The sequence below is a fragment of the Desmodus rotundus genome, chromosome 2 (assembly GCF_022682495.2).
Source record: "Desmodus rotundus isolate HL8 chromosome 2, HLdesRot8A.1, whole genome shotgun sequence".
Classification (NCBI taxonomy): Eukaryota; Metazoa; Chordata; class Mammalia; order Chiroptera; family Phyllostomidae; genus Desmodus; species Desmodus rotundus.
Window position 1 is genome coordinate 181,532,128 of NC_071388.1, and position 20,256 is coordinate 181,552,383.

Here is a 20,256-nt window from a genome sequence, read left to right on the forward strand (position 1 = left end):
GAATATTTATTTTAGTGTCTATATATCTGTTCCCAGTCTATGAAGCAAAATATTACAAATTCAGTCCTTTCCCACCTGCATTTTTATCTAGTCATGTTCCACTCATCTGGTTATGGAAAACGATCAGTATTTGTTATTACTACATATGTTTTAATATTTTCACTACATGCACACATGCACACACACTCCCTAAGCAATATATAGGGTGGGGCAAAAGTAGGCTTACAGTTGCTCAAATGAAAAGTAATACAATAATTAATAAATAATACTGGAATAAACTCTGTTTCACGTACTCACAACTGTAAACCTACTTTTGTCCCACCCTGTATGGTATTATTTTTAAACATTTAGGGTTTTAATGTATGCTGTAGCAATTTGCTTTTTGCCTAGGCAAAAATTTTGTTTGCTTTTTGTTTGTTTGTGAGATTCATGCAGTTCAGGTTCATTTTCAGGACTGCATAACTCCATTAAAGGACTATAACATTTTATTTAATCTCTTGTTGATAGACTGGCCTATCACTGTACCATTCCCACCCATTTTGACTTTCTAACCTAATATTGTCCCTTTGTTTTTATATAAATTTTTTTCTATTTATGTATTTTTATTTAAGATGCCTCAAAACTTTTGTGGACTGAGATTATATATAAATTAAAAAATATTTATAAATAAAATAGGTTTAGGGCTCCATTTACTAAATATAGCTAGATAAATATATAAATATACTTGTATGCAAATATGTAGCAGTAGTTAGCAACTTGCCCATTGGGTTGTGTTCCCAGTTATTTATTTGCTGCGATTCACTTTTAACCTGACATGTTCTCTGATAGAAACAGACACGGTACTCTCCCGGAACACCAACACTTTTTTAAATGGAAAACAAATGACATTTTAGAGTAGATAGTGACTGTCATTTGGAGCTTAAAATTTGAAAGAAAATCGTTCGCTTTCCAGTGGAAGAAGCTAAGAATACACCCACAGCATGACCTTCCCATTGCTCCCACCCAGGTCCCAGCCCAGGACTGGGATCTTCCCTCAGATCGTCTGTTCCACCTCCTTCCTGCCACTGGTACCATCAGGAACTCTTCTGGTAATTGCAGCCCTGCAGCAGTGCATTGAGAGGAAGGGCCTCTGGCACTTTTGGGGGGAGGGGGGCGGTGCTCCTGGTCTGAAGAGGTGATCGAAATTCGACAAGGTTCAGCTGTGTTGGCAGGCCCTCTAAGCATTTGTGATGAAGCTGTGGTAAGGGCCTGGGACTTTGGGAGGATGGCAGTGAAGGTTTCTCCTTACAGGTAGAACGAGGGATTGTAAAGTAGGAGAAACACTGGGAAAAGGGATGGGGTAGGAACAGATGCCTCATTCTGCTATCATTTTTGCATTCCACAGAGTTTCCCGTTTGCAGTGACCCGGGCAGGGTCACTGGGTTTTTTTTTCTGTCAGTTGCTTAGTCACTGGGCTTTTCCTTCACTAGTGTGATTTCCCCCTTACAATACTATACGCTCTAATTTCTCATAAAGTATGTGGGTTGTTTTTTTTTTTTTTTTGGAAAAATTTGTATCTGGTTTCATTTCATTTAAAATGTAGATTATTTTCTTTGTGTTGGTTTTGTATCAGTTTCTTTGTCAATTGAGTGTCACTTGTTGTAGACTTAACACAGTATGAATTTAATCTGCTGGGTTTAAGAGTCCAGCAAGAAAGGAAGAGCCCGTATTTTGAATTTTAGGCATAAATTATGTTGATAAGAAGCTTTTAAAAATTCCCTTTTAACCATAGAACACCTTCATTGGAGAGGATTCTGAGAGAAATGAAGAAAACCATCAGAAATGAAGTCAGTAGCCTCGTGGCCTTCTGTTAACTGGACTGGAGTCTTATTACTGCACTTCCTTGCAAGGACCCTCAACGTGACCTACATGATGTCGGCTGAGGTCATCCATCAGATTGAAGAGGCACTCGATGAAGATGAGAAGGAGATGCTTCTTTTTCTGTGTCGGGATGTCACTGCAGATGTGGCTGCACGTAATGTCAGGGACCTTTTGGACGGTTTAAATGAGAGGGGAAAGCTGCCTACCATGGGCCTGGCTGAGCTGCTCTACAGAGTGAGGCGGTTTGACTTGCTCAAGCGGATCTTGAAGATGGACAAAACCACCGTGGAGGCCTACCTGCTCAGGCACCCTCACCTTGTTTCGGACTACAGGTAATCCTGAGGCTGGGAGGAAATGAGGCAGCCTAGACTTCTGAGTGAGAGAAACAAGGACAGTAAGAAAAGTAGCCTTATCACTGTCTCTGCTCACTGATCTGGCTGCTTGATAAGTTAGTTACTTCATTCCTTTAAACTCTTTGCATTCTTTTCTTTTTTTAAAGATTTTATTTATTTACCTTTAGAGACAGGGGAAGGGAGGGAGGAAGAGAGGGAGAGAAACATCAATAGGTTGCCTTTCCTATGCTTTCTGTCAGGGTACCAAACCCACAACCCAGGCATGTGCCCTGGCTGGCAATCAAACCAGTGACCTTTTGCTTTGTTGACGACACCCAACTGAGCCACCCCTGTCAGGGCAAACTCTTTGAATTCTTAGATTGTATTTGCGTAAAGTAATTGGGAGGGATGGATGGTGTATGTCTGCCTGATGGATAGAACAAGAAAGATAGGAACTGCAAAGACGTCATTAATTCTTACCAGCCTCTGTGAGTTATGCAGTGGCCTTTGTTGGTTTGCTTTTCTATGATGTCAGGCCTGGCAACTTTCCAACTGAGAAAAGGAAGTAAGTCTGGCAGTGTTTTTCCTGACTGTAGAAAGAACTCTGTGATCCCCTGGAAATCCCCAATGGTGTTTCCGCTGCTGAGGTAGCTAGTGAGTTGGGTTTCCTTCTTGTAAAGTCCCTGCATCTAGAGGCTCTGGGAAGCCCAAACTGAACATCTCTGCAATTTACCGCCTCTCAGCCCCCTGCAATTCAGAGAGGAATGTCTACTGGAGTCCCTTTTAGTTCAGACAGCCTCTAAATTGTTCCTTCCTTCTGTTCGCACATTACTCTTTTGGAGGTTCTGGGGTGCAGAGAAGCCACCAGAAATGCTGTTTTGGGGGAAATAAAGAGAACTCAAATTAGCAGTTCCTTTTTCTTCAGACCATCAGCCTTTAGTTATATCAATAATGTATCTTTTGAAATGGTGTACATTATTAAAACTATTTTAGAGACAGTTGAAAGCAGTGTGGGCCTTGGAAAGTGGCTGAGACTTGAGATCTGCAGGCCTGATTCAAGCTTCATGGGCTGAGTCAGCCACTAACATTGGTTGGGCCTTCTTTTTCCTACTTGTAAAGCTAAGAATAATAAAATACCTAATTTCACAAGTTTGTTTGTAAGGATCAATTGTGATAATTTAGCATGTGAAGTACGTTTTAAAACTGTGAAGCACTCTAAAATGTAATTGATGCTGTTATTGTTGATCACCTTCCACCTCTCCAACCATCATATATCTCTAATCAACCTTTTGGGAGGCACCTACTGGCTTTTTATGAATAGGTTATGGGGCACTCCCTCCCTTTCCTATTTCCTGTGTATGGTGAGTGGAAACAGTTTCTAGAGGCTTCTGGGCAGAAAGGCCAGGCAGTGGGAGGTAAGTGCTAAATTCATTTACTCATCTGTTCAGTAGGCGTTTTTGTGGGTTGACATATGCCAAGTATTTGGAAAGTGCTAGAGCAAAATGAATGAAGACTCTTCTATCCTCAAGACTCTGAGAGTCTAATTGGGAAAACAGCCCTCTAAGCAGTGATGACAACTTTAAGGTAATAACGCTAATCATGAAGTGTCCTTTGAGCCCCAACAAAGCGTGACGGGTGCTCTGACTGGAAAGTGGTGACTGAGACAGGAGGGGCTTTCTAGACCAACACATCTGCTGTTATAGTCCTGAGACTCTACGTGCCCTTTACCCTTTGAGTTTCAGAGTGGGCTGGAATACCCCAGGTGTTACTTTGCTTTAGAATCTTGTGACTCAAAAATGGGTCATCATTAGCATCACCTGGGAGCTCTTAAACAGAAAAGACAAGATCACTTTCAGTCCTATTTCTGTCTTCGTCTTAGTCATTCAGGTTCTTACTTCTTCACAACTTCTGGGGGAGCTAGGGGATCTTCAGGGAAGTTTTTATTCTCTGAGTTATTTTCAGAGCAGTTAGTTGGACAGAGAGGTACCATCTCCTATTGAAAAGTGGGGAAAAATGAGTTTCCTTAAGATCTCTTTTTGGGGTGATCTAGGCTTTCAGTCTTATGGGGGGGTACATTGAAAAGGGGATAAGAATTAGTCTTTTTTTCTTTAAAGATTGTATTTATTTATTTTTAGAGAGAGGGAAGAGAGGGAGAAAGAGGGAGAGAAACATCAATGTGTGGTTGCCTCTCTCATGGCCCCTACTGGGGACCTGGCCCACAACCCAGGCACATGCCCTGACTAGGAATCGAACCAGAGACCCTTTGGCTCACAGGCCGGCGCTCAATCCACTGAGCTACACCAGCCAGGGCAAGAATTAGTCTTTTTAAAAAAGATACATTTTATTGTTTGTGCTGTTAGAGTTGTCCCAGTTTTTCACCCTTTGCCCCACTCCATGCAGCCCCCCACACCCTCTCAGGCAATCCCCACACTGTTGTCCATGTCCATGGGTCATGCATAAATGTTCTTTGGCTACTCTCTTCCCTATGCTTTACATCCCATGACTATTCTGTAACAACCAATTTGTACTTAATCCCTTCACCTTTTCCCCCATTACCCTGACACTGCTCCCATCTGGTAACCATCAAAACATTTTTCTGTAACTCTGCCTGGTGTGGCTCACTGGATTGATTGCCATCCTGCAAATGGAAAGGTCACTGGTTCATTTCCCAGTCAGGGCACAAGCCTGGGTTGCAGGCCATGTCCTCAGTTGGGGGTGTGCCAGAGGCAACCGATCAGTGTTTCTCTTGTACACTGAAGTTTCCCTCGCCTTTTCTCTCCCTTCCCCTCTTTCTAAAAATAAATAAACAAAATCTAAAAAGACAAAAACATTCTCTGTATCTACGAGTCTGTTTCTGTTCTGCTTGCTTGTTTATTTTGCTTTTAGATTTAGTTGTTGATAGATATGTATTGCCATTTATTGTTCATATGTTTGATCTTCTTAAAGAAGACCTTTCAACATTTCGTATAACACTGGTTTGGTGGTGTTGGACACCTTTAGCTTCTTCTTGTCTGGGAAGCTCTTTATATATCCTTTGATTCTAAATAACAGCTTTGCTGTGTAGAGTAATCTTGGTTGTAGGTCCTTGCTTTTCATCACATTGAATATTTCTTTCCAATCCCTTCTGTACTGCAAAGTTTCTTTTGAGAAATCAGCTGACAGTCTTATGGGAACTCCCTTGTAGATAACTAACTGCTTTTCTTTTGCTGATTTTAAAATTCTCTTTTTGTCTTTAACCTTTGGCATTTTAATTATGATGTGTGTTGGTGTGGGCCTCTTTGGGTTCATCTTGTTGGGATTCTCTGTGCTCCCAGGACTTGTGTGTCTATTTCTTTCACTAAGTTAGGGAAGTTTTGTGTCATTTTTTTTTCAAATAGTTTTCCAATTTCTTGCTCTTTTTCTTCTCCTGCTGGCACCCCCATGATGAGAATGTCAGTATACTTGAAGTTGTCCCAGAGGCTCCTTGACACTAGCCTCAATTTTTTGGAATCTTTTTTCTTTTTGGTGTTCTGATGGATTGTTTATTGCTTTCTTGTATTCCAAATTGCTGATCTGATTCTTGGCTTCATCCTCTCTACTGTTGATTCCCTGAAAATTGTTGTTTATTTCAATTAGTGTATCCTTTGTTTTTGACTGAATCTTTTTTTATGCTGTTGAGGTCCTCACTAGGTTCATTGACTATTTTTATAACCAGTGTTTTGAACTCTGCATCTAATAGATTGCTTGTCTCCATTTTGTTTAGTTCTTTTTCTGGAGTTTTGTTCTGTTCTTTCACTTGGGCCATGGTTCTTTGTCTCCTCATTTTGGCAGCCTCCCTGTGTTTGTTTCTGTGTATTAGGTAGAGCTGCTACATCTCCCAGGATTGGTAGAGTGACCTAATGTAGTAGATGGCCTGTAGAGTCCAGTGGCACAGCCTCCCCTATTATCCAAGCTGGGTACTTGAGGTACACCCACCATGTGGGCTCTGTCCCCCCTCCTCTTGTAGTTGAGCCATGATTGCTGTTGGCACATCAGAAATCAGCCACTGTCTCGTGTTCTGTCCCAGGTCACACAGCATAAGCTACAAAGCCATCTGAAGATGGGTGCTACTTGTGCTGGGTCTGTAGGTGTCTAGGAAAGGCCAAGCTGTGAACCCAGGCTGGCTACTGCTAGTACTGGGCCTGGGGCAACTTAGTGAGAGGTATAGGGCTCCTGGAGGCCAGATGCTGCTTGTTTGAGAGAATTTAGGAAAATTCTCCCCTGAAGCATAGCCAAAATAAGCCATTCATATGGAAAAGCTACTGGAAACAGCTTGCGTGGGCCCTATAGGGTGGGGGCAGGGCCTCAGGAAATCATGAGAGTAGGGCAAACAATGTGAGTCAGTTTGATGGAGTCTCAGATAATGGTGCATGCCTGCCAGCTCTGTGACTCTGTTGGGGAACAGCTCAGAAAATGAACAATGGCCTCTGCCAGCACCTTTCTTTGGGAATAAAGCTGCCTCCCAGCTCTTGCCCTGATGCTTCCCCATATTGTCTCTGATGCCTTTCAGTCTGCTTCCCCTGCACTGGAGCACAGAGGGAGTGAGTCCAAGTAAGTCTGTGCATGGGTCCTTTAAAAGGAACTGCCTAAGACTCCAACAGTTTCTGTCTTCCACAGCCTCAATCCCTGCTGGTTTTATACAGCCAGAAGTTATGGAGACTTATCTTCTTGGCACTGGAACCCTGGGCTTGGGGTCATATTGTAAGGCTGGCACCCCTCACTCCTGAGATGTCCCTCCTGATTTTTATGTGCTACACAGGGGTGTGGACCAGTCCATAATTCCATAGTTGTAGGACTTCAATTCTTCTTGATTTCTGATGGTTCTGAATGATAGCTGTTCTACAGTTCAGTTGTACTTTTGATGTGGCTGTGTGACGAGTCGAGCCATGTTTACCTATGCCACCATCTTGACTGGAAGTCCAAGAATTAGTCTTTTAACCAATTATTGGCATAGAGGAGGCATAGGCTCTTGGTGTTCTCATTGGGACTGGTATCTGAATTTTAAAAAACCTTCCTATTTTACAGAGTACTGATGACTGAGATTGGTGAAGATTTGGATAAATCAGACATGTCCTCATTAATTTTTCTCATGAGGGATTATATGGGCCGAGGCAAGACAGCCAAGAATAAAGATAAGGTAAGTTTTTTTTTCTAGGTTCATATTCCCAAGAGCCTATCAGAAGTTGGAGGATACTCTCTACAGTGTGAAGAGAGGGAAGCAGGCATTTCAGCAGGGAGGCCCAAGATGGGGGTGAAGGCAGAAAGTGAGAGGAGTATGGATTTTAAAAAATTAATTAATTAAAGATTTTATTTATTTATTCTTAGAGAGAAGGGAAGGGAGAGAGAACAGGAGGGAGAGAAACATCAATTGGTTGCCTCTCATATGCTCCTTGACTGGGGACTGGGCCGACAACCCAGTCATGTGCCCTGACCAGGAATCAAACTGGTGACCTTTTGGTTCGAGGGATGATGCCCAAACCAAACTGAGCCCCACTGGTCAGGATTGTTTTGTTTTGTTTGTTTTTGTTAAAATAATAACATGATGGTAAGAAAATTGATTTATAAATTGAGAGGAAACAAGGTGCTATCTTCTGGTGTGGCCCTGTTTGTTTCTCTCATCCATGTATTTTATCCTTTACTTGTGTTAAATTCATAGGCCTGGGTTATACATCAGTTTTCTCCCCAATTTGACAGATCATCTGGTGTATAGGTATTTCATCTGCTCATGCTGAATAGAAACAGCTGAGAAGTGCTGATCCACTCTCATCTTGTTCTCTTACTTACATGTCTTCCTCCTCAGCTAGCTCAAGGTCAGCGTGGAGTTATTAGGCTCCATGTGGAGATATGTCCTTGTGACTGATATATCCAGGGAATGGCATAAGTAGAGATTTGGGAATGAAAACTAGGTAGGGGTGAAGATCTCAGGGATGTTGTGATTTCTAGGAAAGTATTTAAATTCCAGTTGGCCTGATATGGTACTGCTGACCTAAGGATAGGCCAGGAAGAGCTCAGGTCTCTAGAATTTGACAGTACATCCATAAAGGACCTGCTTCTTAGGCTAAGTCATTGCTTGGGGATTTCCTCATGTTTCTCAATAATTACAGATTCTGAAATCCAGGAATGCAGAGTGACTGCCCCCACCATCAAATGGAAAATAGGAAGGAAAATGAAAAAAATTGAACTCTGTTTTTGGTGTCATCTAATCAACTTACCTCCCAATCATTTATTTGGATTTAATTATGGTTATTATATTTAAAAATAAACAGCACTTAAGAAAACAAATGTGAAACAGAAGGGAAATAAAACCAGAAGCAATGCCTGTTTTTGCAATATAGTTCTTTCAAATTGCTGTGGCCTGGGGTAAATGAATAGCAAAATGCCCCATCCCTGAGATTTTGCCACTGCATATGCTCTGAGTCAGAGCGAGTTGGAATATCAAGCATTGATTAAAACATATCATTGGGATTTTTCTAGTAAGAACTTTCCCCAAACTACCTTCTCTCTTCCTTTTTCAGGAAAGCCTTTAAAGTTTTTCAGTAGAACACCAGCTTGACTTTCAAGAGAAAAAACTCAGGAGGATCATACTGTATTTTTAGGCCTGCTCTCTCACCATATTCCTTGATGGCACAAAATGGCCCATGTGTCCATCTCCAACCTAGGTACAGGTTGACTACCAAAAGACTTATCACTACCTCTTTGCTCAGCAAAATTCAGGAATGTAATTTGCATTTGGCCTTAGAGGGACTATCAAACAGAGAGATCTGGTTTAGGATCCCTGAAGGTCTGAAGGCGCTTCACTTGTCACCTCTTCTTGCTGTTACGAACCATGGACTGAAGTTTTCACTTAACAGTCAGCCCTACTGACATTTATTTCTTGTTGCTGCCTCTCTTAGAGTTTCTTGGATCTTGTGATGGAATTGGAGAAACTAAATCTGGTTGCTCCAGATCAGTTGGATTTATTAGAGAGATGCCTAAAGAACATCCACAGAATAGACCTGAAGACAAAGATCCAGAAATACAAGCAGTCTGGTAAGCAGAATTTTGGCCTCTCAGTGACCTAAGTAAAGTACCCCGTGCATGGTAGATTCGGTTGGTAGGTATTCATTGTTGGCTGAGTAGATGGAACAGAATCTGAATGTTCACAGCCTGCGATAGTCTGTGGTTAGAGATCATATCCCTTTATGTCCTTCATAGCCCAGATCTGTTGACTTCATCACTCCAAGCCCATGACCACAGAATCTTTACCTTCCCCAGTGTGCCACCAAGCAGTTCTTAACACTCCTGCCTTCAAGAGAGAGTTTGCACTCCCATTTTCTGCACCAGGTGGAGGTTCAGTGGACATTTAGGGCTTTTGAATATATGCCGAGCCCTGCTGCCTTGCCGCAGCGTTTGCCCTGACCACCACCCAACTCTGGGTGGTGTCCTGTGACTGGGGTCTCAGAGCTGCCCTGCATGTATTCTGAGTTTCACAAAACCTTTTCATGAAAAAGGGTGTCCTTTCTGCCAATAACCCCTTCCTTGGTAAAGGGGGCCACAGGCACACTGGCCTTCTCTCCCATGCCACCCCTCCTCCATTGTATTTTAGACTCAGCCTCAGCTTGGGCTCTGTTAGCAGTCTACTGCCACTGGAGTCACAGCCTAAAGGGCATGGCTGACACCCAGTGATCCATAGACTCTCCCCAACCCATCCCCACCCCTAAATGAATGATAAGAGTAGCATTTTTAGTCTATTCTTAAAGACATTGGTAGAAGAGTCATCTGATCTGATATTTTGAATTGAGGAGGTTGCTGGAAAGGTAGGGTATTTTCAAAGATGAAGATTGACCTTGGACTGAGCCATTGTTGAAGATTCATTTGATAATCATTGGAAAACCTTAACTCAGAACGTCTTCTTCTTACAGCTCAAGGAACAGGAACAAATTATATAAATGCTCTCCAGGCCTCTCTCCCAAACCTGAGTCTTAAGGATCCTTCTTATAACTTAAGGGTGAGTCTGGAGCAATATTATGGAATCCCAGCATGAAACAGCTTCAGAAATTTAATTAAAATATACATATTCTCACAGCATGTACTTTAATATCTGGAAAAATTTTGACAGAAATATGCATTTGTTTTAATAAAATATGTATAACTTCTTATGATTACAAGCAATCACATGTTCATTGAGATAATTCGGAAGACAAAGAGAAATATAAACAAAGAAGAATAAATTACCTATACCCCACAACACAAAGATAACCACCGTACTCTCATTATATTCCTTTCTAATCATTTTTGTATGTCTATTGGTATATTACATATATAACCGAACATTTTTTCATTGTTCATTTGTTCCTTTGACAATTTAGCTTTTTAAATAAAATTGGGCAGGACATGCCCATGGACAAAAATAATTCACAGTGGTACTTAAAAGACTTTTTGAAGTAGATTTCCTTTCAGAAGCAGCTGTAATTAACTACTTTCTTCTCTAGCCATCCAAAGATAGTCTGTGCACATATCATATTTCATTTTTGTTTTATGCATTGTCCTGATCTGAGAATTCTTGGAAATTATTCCATATGATCCTATGTAACTGCCTGTATTTGGTCATTGTTTTAATGGTTACACGTGGTTCTACTTTCCAGATGTATAACAATGCATTTAACCTTTTATGTATGTGTATTTAGATTATTTCCAACCTTCTGTGAATACAGTGCTTCAAAATAAATACCTTTGTATTTACCTCTGTGGGCATTTGCTTTTTATTGAGCTGCTTTAATGATTTCGGCACAAGTGTTTTTGTTATTGAGAGATGTTACCAATTTGCGAACATAAATATCACATAGTCACTTCTGGTTTTTGTGATAGTAGATAGTGCAAGATATTCTCAGAATTGTTCTTTGGTTAATTTTTCTGTCCTGAGAAGTTGATCTTAGTGTAATCTCATCCTCATCCCCATATAAAAATCTGTGGAATTTGTAATGAGGACTTACACCACAGTGCAATTTCATGGTTAAATTACAAACACTTTCATAACTCCCCCTGTGATATAAATAGTTTCATGAAGAACATGAGCTGTAAGAGATACCACTGAGCAATGGAAATCAGAGCTAAAATGGATGTTAAGGATTATACCATCCAGTCCCCGCGTCGAGCAAATAAGAAAACACAGTCCTATAGAACATTAAGTGATTACCCACCTCCAGCTATCACCAGATTTGGGCCCAGTCCTTGCTCCTTCCTCTACACCGTGGTGTATTTAGTAAATACATGCTAGACATGCCATCACTTAGTATAGCTATCATCTTTCAAGAATCAATTGTAATTTCATCTTTCTGAATCTTTGTGATACAAAATCATGAGACAAAACTGATTTAGGGTGCAGATCTAGATTTTTCTGAGCTTCCTCTCTTATTGTTTATCTGATATGAATTATATTATTCTTAGTTAAGAGCCTGTCATATTTTTATTATTGCCTTTCTATTTCGTTAATGGAAGCAACTATTCATTGCCTATGTAGCCTATTGAGAACTCAGATGCTCTGTGTGTAAACTTCTTAAATTTGCTGTATTAATATGTGACCCTGATTCATTTAGTCATCAGGCACCATAGCATATGAATTCAGTGAACCTCTCACAAGATTTACGAACTGAATACCTAGATATTAATTCATACAAGGCTGCAAAAGTGCTTTAAAAGTTACAGTGGCATTAAATGACACATGATACCAACATATTATAGAATTGAATGCTCTTTATTTGATTTTATTTTTTTGCAATATAATGCTTTTAAAATCTAGCTTTGATGTAATGTTATATATTTTTAATAGTATGTAAAAGTGAATGCATATCCATATGGGGCTTGAACTTCTATTTGATATCAACCTATGGCTAAGTCACGGGTTATTAAGGATAAAAGGAAGTTACATGTTTTTCTTTAATTTAGACACACAGACTTAAAGTCATAGCTTAATGAACAGTCTACTTCTCTCTTTTGGCTAGGATAGCATCAGAGGAGAACTGTCATTTGAAAGCTGAGAGTATCAAATGATTGACAGTATGTGATATGTGTACCTTACACAGGACCTGTCATCTGAGAAGAGAAAGGGTCGGTTCAATCTTCATTCTCTGATTAATCCCACTGTAGCTCTCACACGTGGTAGCTGTTATCAAGAATCAAGCCTGCATGTGGCTTATGTATAGCTAGGAAATTATAGAAAAACAATAACTGGACATTTATTAAGCACTTCCATGTGCTAGGCACTGTCCTGAGTGCTTCGTATACATTTAACTTTCACAAAAAATTTATAAGGTAGATACTATTACTGTCCTCATTTTGAAGACAAAGAAACAGACATATAGAAGTTAAATTACTTGCTTGAAGTTACATAGCCAGTGAGTGGCAGAACTGAGATTTATAATAAGGTTTGTCTGGGCTAGAATTCCCACTCTTAATCATACATACATTGCCTCTATGTTAAAGGATCAGGCTGAAGGTCAATTGCATGTTCTAACAACTTGTTCAATCTTGGAGTTCTTATAGTAACTCTACCATAACATCTGACTTCATTGAGCTGTTTTGAAGGATTCTATATGCTGGTTTAGCATATTTACACATTAGTTGTATTTTCACTTCTTGAGAAAAAGAGTTGCCTTGTTCTTTGGCTACAAGACAGAGGATTCATGGAGTTAATGGCTCTCGCTATTCTTCTTTAGATAATTTGACAGTGAATGTGATATTTCCCCCCAGAGTAAAAATCTTGTTGAGATATTTAAAGAGGTGTACTGTAATGTGACTCTGAAAACCTAACAGGGAGTATGACCTTATTCTTTATATTTGAAGCTTCAGAATGGGAGAAGTAAAGAACAGAGGCTCGTGGTGAGACAGCCTGACATTCAAAGTAAGACTGACTTCTCTTTGTACTCATTCTTTAAAATGCTTGATAATTCCAGTACAAAATATTTTGTTTTTTAGAGTTGGCCATTTTCTTTATCTATACATTCTAATTAAAAGCCCTCAAAAAATAAAAAGGAGTTAGACTCTTAAAATTCATTCATTGGCATTTCTAGTTATTTACTGAATTCACTTACAGTATTTGAATTTGAACCTCTTACTCTATCAGCTTCAACATCTTGGCTATGTATTTTTTTAGAAATGGGACATTTCTCCCTGAAATGGAACAGTAACCAGGCCATGTTAAGCATTAAGCTAGCATGATAATGAGCCACATTAACCAAGTATCATACAACAGGAAGAAGAAAGGTTGCTAGGGTCTTCCTTTATAAGCCCACTTAATAAATCTAGGTACTCTCTAGATGACATCCTCCTCCCCTAAAAAAAAGAAAAAGTACAATAAAAATCTAGTTATTTCTACCTGTAGGATCTCTCTCATCTCTCTTAATCCCACTCTCTATCTGCACTTAATCCCATCTTTTTTTAAAAGTGTATTTCTTTTGCTTGTCTTGAGTCCTTGAAGTGAAGGCTTGAGACTCTGCAATGGAGATGGTTGTGCTTCAGAACTCCTAGAGACAGGCAGAGATTGAGAAGCAGGTAAGGAGGGCTCGCTCAGTCTTAACTGTGGAGCCTGGACTTTGTCCTTTGTGCAGCAGAGATCATGAACGTTGTGGTAGGGCAGCGGCCTGATGGGAGCCGTCTTTGTGTGGCAGCCTATGTGCTACCTGCATGCACCTGGCAAAAGCATTTTGCCCGGATTAGCCAGATAGTGAAGCTCTTACCTGTCATTTCCTACCTAAAATTTCACTTTCTGGGGAAAGTTACTGAGAAGTAAATTAATTCCTGAAATGACAGCATTTCTTAAAACACTGGTGAGGTGGAAAGAACTAGCATTCTGAAAGCTGTTTAAAGGGAAATCGGAGAGCTGGTAGATTTGGATAGGAATTAAAAACAATCCGTGTTCTTTCCATTGTGGTCCCTAATGGCAGGTTTACCCTGATTGGAATTATGCAGGTGAGGTAACTGAGGCTTCCTGCACCCTTGATGATACTTAGAGGAGCTAGTTACCTGCTTTTGCCTGGACATGATTTATTTGCTAATAAAAGAAGAAAACATTCTGATAACTTGACCGAAATCTAACACAAGTTTAAAATAATCATATCAAGTATTTATATTAATTTGGATTTCTAAAGAGATTTCATCTGGATGATTATGAAGATGATGATAACTTATTAAGGTCTTACCAAGTGCCTTAAACTGAGATAGATATATTACATAGATTATTTTGTGATTTGTTAATCTGTTAATCTATGATTGCAAAATTCAAAAAGATAAAGTGAGATTTCCTCTTAATTCTAAGTTTCAGACATAACCACTATTAATGTTTGATTTAGATGCCTCTAAGGCTCTTATTTTTCACATGTGGATGTGTAAATATATGAACACAAACATATTTTAAGTACATTGGATCAATATTGTATTATTTAAAAACCCATTTTTTACTTAATATAGCCTGTGTACCTTTTCATGTCAAATACATAAAGATCTCTCTTATCCTTTTTCATATTGCATAGGATTCCATCATATGTACCATAGTTTGCCCTGTTTCATCTTGGTGTAGACCTTTAGTTTCTTTCCAGTTTGGGGCCACTGTAAACAGTCACTCAGTACATGTCCTTGACATTTTTGCACACTTGATCTATTATTTCCATTGGATAAAATTCTAGAAGCAGAATGTTGTTTTAAAGGGTGTTGCTACTCATTTTTTAGAAAGGCTGTTTGGACTTTTACAGCTTTGGTATTTGAAAGTGCTCATTTCCCCCAAACCTTATCAATTTGGACATTATCTTTGCCTGTCTTTAGACATTATTTCCCATTTTTGCAACAATATTATAAAAGTGGATATTGGTTTGTTCACCTTAGGGATTAAAAAAAAAAAACCCTAGACTGCAGGAGGAAACTTAATCACTAAGCTTGCCAGTGATGGGGCTAGGGTTCGAGCCAGCCTTCTATGGCTTTAAAACTGGTGGTTTCTCTACTTCCTTGGGCTAATAGCCATTTTTATGTAACAAAATGTGCTTTAGGCTCATCTATACTTGCTAAGCTCACTGTCCCCTATCTTGCCATTGACATTGTATTTTATGATCTCCCAATATTGCTGGACTAAGAAAAATGCCCATCTGTTCAGTCTCTAAGGCTGTTCCCTTGGGCTTGGCACATGTGGGAAATGCTGATATTGTTTGCAGTGAAGTTACTGGATTCTCCCTATCAGGTTAAAAACTCACCAGTCACCTGGTCTTCACCTGGAGAAGGGCAAGGAAGAGCCTACTTTCACTTGCTACTTAAGTAGTTTTTCTACATAACCCCTGTTTAACATGGAGACTTGGGTTTCGTTATCAGTTTTTCACTGTGAGGTTAGAACCTTGGGGCTGAGTGTAGCTGAGGAAAGGAGGGGAAGAAAATAGAGGAAGAGACAATTGAAATATGAGGAAATGCAGCCAGTGTGGGAGTGGGCTTAGTTCTCCTTCAGCTTTGTAAACGATTTCTGTCTCATTCTCCAGGAGAACCAGTGAAGACATCCATTCAAGAATCAGGAGCATCTTTGCCCCAGGTACAGAATAAATGACCTGATTGGGTATTGCACTGTGTGCACAGTATCTGTGGAGAATACTGACTTCTTTAAAAATATCTGTCCATTAAAGAGTTGTCTTTTGTGACAACAATGGGATTTTGAGAGTGTTATTCTCCTGAATACTTTTTAAAAGGGGAACCTTGGTTGTAGCAAAGAAGTGGATTGCATTAGTGGAATGGAGGAAAATTCCAAAGTGGCACTTGTCTTCTCAGCTGAGTGATTACTGAACATACTAGGAAGCAGTGAACCTTGACTTATTCTGACTTTTTCTTAGGCTGTTAACCTCTCTGTAAGGAGAGGCAATAGAAGGCCTCATTTTTTACTAGTTTGGAAAGATTTCACTTGTATAAACTCAGGTTACTGAGAAAAAAGGTGATCTGTCTTTTCTCTTTGTTTCAAATTATCTTTATCCTGCAAAGCTAAGGCATGTGTAAAGAGACTGCAATTCTCATTAAAATTAAATAAAAACTGAAATAGCTTGTTGTCTTAAGGTCATTACCTGAATAGAGGAAATTTTTATATTAATGGGAAATGTCAACTGTGGTGAACTCAGGCTCTGTCTATTGACTGACTGACCTGCCAAAGGAATGTTTCAGAAAATCCAAAAGAAAAGATGGTATATAGGTGGGACCTTGTGGAAAGAGCAGTATCCAGAGTCTTTAACAATCCCTGCTTTCTTTTCTAGCACATACCAGAAGAAAGATATAGGATGCAGAGCAAACCCTTAGGAATCTGCTTGATAATTGATTGCATCGGCAATGACACAGGTAGGTGTGGCTGCTGCAGATTAGCTGCTGCCTGCACAGTGAGATCGTGGCACAGGCAAGCTGTATTCATCAGTGTGATGACCACTACACTGCTGTAACAAACCACTGCCACAATCTGTGTAAAGGGGAATTTTCATTTATACCACAGCCTACTGTGGATTGGGCTGTACCTGACTATTTAGTCAGGGCATTGAACTCTTTTCCCTTAGATTGTCAAATAAAAAATGACAGTAGGCAACATAATAGCCATCTGGTATAAATGAATCAAAATTATACCTTTTTTTTGTCGGATCAGTAAACAATGTATTTTTTTGGTGTGCTGCAGAATTTTAGTAATTAGTTTATGTGTGTCATTAGCTTAAAAAGGTTGAAAATTGCTGGGCTAGGGAGAGCTTTGTTCCATGTGGTCATTTAGTGGCTTCATCATGGGAGGCCTTAGAGTTTTCTATAGGATCTTCTAGATCTAGCTGGAAGATGAAGGAAGTGCATGATCTCACGTACATTTGGGGACCAGGACTCAGGGTGGAATACATCATTTCCACCCATATCCTGTTAGTCAGAACTCACTCATATGGCCCCATGTAACCCCACTGGACTGGGAATTTAGCCTAGCTGTGTGTCAGTGTCAGCAGGAAGCTGAAAGAGGATTTGGGGAACACAGAGCCTTTGGTCTGGCACAAAGGCGTAATTTGTGAAAGTTAGTGAGCTTTAGTCTTGTTTTTCCATGCTGGACGCTGTGGCAGGGAGGAGTCCTGGAACTCTGGAGTTAAAATGGAAGGCTTTCTGGTTTCAGTATTACCAGATACCTCATCATTTCACCCGCATAGACCATGAAGCTTTTCTGGAGTACATTAAAGGTATTATAAATGAGTGCTCTCCTAGAGACAATGTATCACTTAGTTCTACCACCCTGTCCTTTGGCTGTTGCCTTGAGTCTGCTACCTGTATGTCACTGTTGTTTGAATCTGAATTGATTCTGTTATCCAATTGTTGTTGGAGATCTGACTCATATGAAATTAGTCACTGGTGATGCATCAAAAAACAATGAGAAGAATCTAGATAAGTGGAATATGGTTAATTATGTTTAATTATTCATCTCTTCTTTGAAGAGGTTGATCATTCTGTTTCCTTCAAACTTTCCAACTTTTTAAAAAATACTTCATTGATTATGCTAATACAGTTGTCCCAGTTTTTCTCTTTTGCCCCCTTCTACCTTGTACTTCCTCCTTTCCCTCCAGCAATACCCCCACTTAGTTCATGTCCATGGGTTGTGCACACAAGTTATTTGGCTTCTCCATTTCTATACTATTCTTGCAATCCCCCTGTCTATTTTATACCTTCCAATTATGCTTCTTATTCCCTGCACCTTTGCCCCCATTCTCCCCCTTCCCTCTCCCAGCTGATAACCCTCCAGATGACCTCCATATCTATGATTCTGTTCCTGTTCTGTTGTTTGCTTAGTTTGGTTTGTTTTTTAGATTCAGTAGCTAATAGTTGTGAATTTATTGCCATTTTAATGCTCATTTTTTAAAATCTTTCTCTTAAATAAGTACCTTTAACATTTCATGTAATAATGGCTTGTTGATGATGAACTTTAGCTTTACATTGTCTGGGAAGCACTTTATCTGCCCTTCAATTCTAAATGATAGCTTTGCTGGATAGAATAATCTAGGTTGTAGGTCCTTGCTTTTCATCACTTTGAATATTTCTTGCCAGTCCCTTCTAGTCTGCAAAGTTTCTTTTGAGAAATCAGCTCATGGTCATATAGGAACTCCTTTGTAGGTAACTCTCTGCTTTTCTCTTGCTGCTTTTAAGATTATCTCTTTATCTTTAAACTTTGGAATTTTAATGATGTGTCTTGATATGTTCCTCTTTGGGTCCAACTTGTTTAGGACTCTTTGTGCTTCCTGGACTTGTATGTCTACTTTCTTCACCAAATTAGGGAAGTTTTCCTTCATTTTTCAAATAGGTTTTCAATTTCTTGCTCTTCCTGTTCTCCTTTGGCACCCCTGTGATTCAGGTGTTGGTATGTTTAGAGATGTCGCAGAGGTTTCCTATATTATCCTTGTTTTTTTTGAATTCTCGTTTCTTTTTGCTGTTCTGGATGAATACTTACTTCTTCCTTATATTCCAAATCATTTATTTGAACCCCGGCTTCCTTCCCTTCACTGTTGGTTCCCTGTAGATTTTTCTTTATTTCACTTAGTATAACTTTCACTTCTTCCTTTACGTTCTTGCTGTACTCAGTGTATTCTTTGAGCATCCTAATCACCAGTATTTTGAGCTTGCATCTGATAGGTTGGTTATCTCCATTTCATTTAGTCCTATTTATGGGGTTTTGTTCTGTTCTTTCATTTGGGCCATATTTCTTTGTATCCTCAATTTGGCAGTCTCCCTGTCTTTGTTTCTGTGTATTAGGTAGAGCTGCTTTGACTCCCTTAGTAGCGTGGCCTATTGTAGAAAAGCTACCAGTAAATTGTGTGGGGTGGAGCCTTAGGTAATTGCCAGGGCAGGGCAACCTACTTCACGACTTTGTGGCTCTCTGTGGGAGGAGGGCTTGGAGAGGGGACATTGCCACTACCTGGCTTCTGAAGGTTTGCCCAGAACTCGCCCTGTTTCCAGTCACTTTACCCATTCCCCATATGTGACTGGCACTTTTCTTGCTGTTGCCCTGGTGCTGAATCCCAGAGTGGGTTCGTTTGCATATGTTCTAAGATTATACAGGCCCTTTAAATGGAGTCTCCTGAAAATCCCATAATTTCTCCCTCTGTCCAACCCCCACCAGTTTTTACAGCCAGAAGTTATGGGGATTTATCTGCCCAGTGTGGAACCCTGGGCTGTACAGTCAGGCCTTGCACTGGGATCACTGGCTCCCAAGGTATCCCTCCCAATTTTTCTCTACTACATGTGAATGTGGGACCGCCCATTCCACAACCACTGCCTCTCCATGCCACACCACATCTCCTCGCCTCTCCACCCATCTCTGTCTCCACCCCTCCTACTCATCTGGATGAATGTGGCTTCTTTAAATCCTTGGTTGTCAGACTGCCACACAGTTCAATTTTCTGACAGGTCTGGACGTTATTTGTTTTGAGGTTTAGTTGTAATTCTCTCTGTGGTTGCATGAGGCAAAGTGTGTCTACCTACACCTCCATCTTGACCAGAAGTCCTTTCTTCATAAGGAATGCTCTCCTGGTCTCAAGTGGGCTCTGGTAGACATGGGAGTTCTGTGGAAACCTCACTGCTGTGGCAATCAGTGGCTCTCAGTACATCACATTTTCACTTCCTGGAGTAGTTTGTCTGGCCCGGCTGCTCGCTCTGCCTGCTCTGAGGACGCCATCTTTCTAAGGCCTAACTAATCTTCCAACATTTTCTTAGAATGAGTCAGAGGTATCTGTTGGGCTCATTTAAAATTTTACCATGATGAGATTTATGGGAAGAAAATCTAACAGATAATCAAATTAGCAAATACTAGGCTGAATGTCCCAGGATGTTAGATATGATCTCCTGTTCTCATGTCCTATTTTTGGTTAAATATGACAAATGCCATATCCTTAGCTATAGATAAGTGTCCTTTTTTTGGTAGCCACTAGTACCCATGTAAGAAAGAGAAGATATTTTCTTAATGAGTAATCTTCTGCTTTAAAAGAGACTGCATAATTAACTTCTACATTCTATTTTAATCAGTTCTGTTTTACTCATTAGAACTTCCCTG

General features: G+C 40.0%; 1 protein-coding gene across 9 annotated transcripts in view; it reads left to right on the plus strand.

The window, feature by feature from the left end:
* The window catches only part of CFLAR (CASP8 and FADD like apoptosis regulator), a 41,908-nt gene that overhangs the window by 10,124 nt on the left and 11,528 nt on the right, over positions 1 to 20,256 (plus strand). For 6 of the 9 annotated variants that reach the window (XM_024563702.4, XM_045198044.3, XM_024563704.4 and 3 more), the window contains 7 exons: positions 1,772 to 2,192; positions 7,236 to 7,347; positions 9,104 to 9,239; positions 10,112 to 10,197; positions 13,032 to 13,089; positions 15,704 to 15,753; positions 16,460 to 16,541. In XM_024563702.4, the coding sequence (XP_024419470.2) occupies positions 1,822 to 2,192; positions 7,236 to 7,347; positions 9,104 to 9,239; positions 10,112 to 10,197; positions 13,032 to 13,089; positions 15,704 to 15,753; positions 16,460 to 16,541 (895 nt within the window). In that variant the 5' untranslated portion in view covers positions 1,772 to 1,821. Of the gene's footprint in view, positions 1 to 1,771; positions 2,193 to 7,235; positions 7,348 to 9,103; positions 9,240 to 10,111; positions 10,198 to 12,190; positions 12,297 to 13,031; positions 13,090 to 15,703; positions 15,754 to 16,459; positions 16,542 to 20,256 lie in introns of those variants that run through there. The other 3 variants (XR_002975083.4, XM_024563705.4, XM_045198047.3) reach the window with 3 other exon arrangements.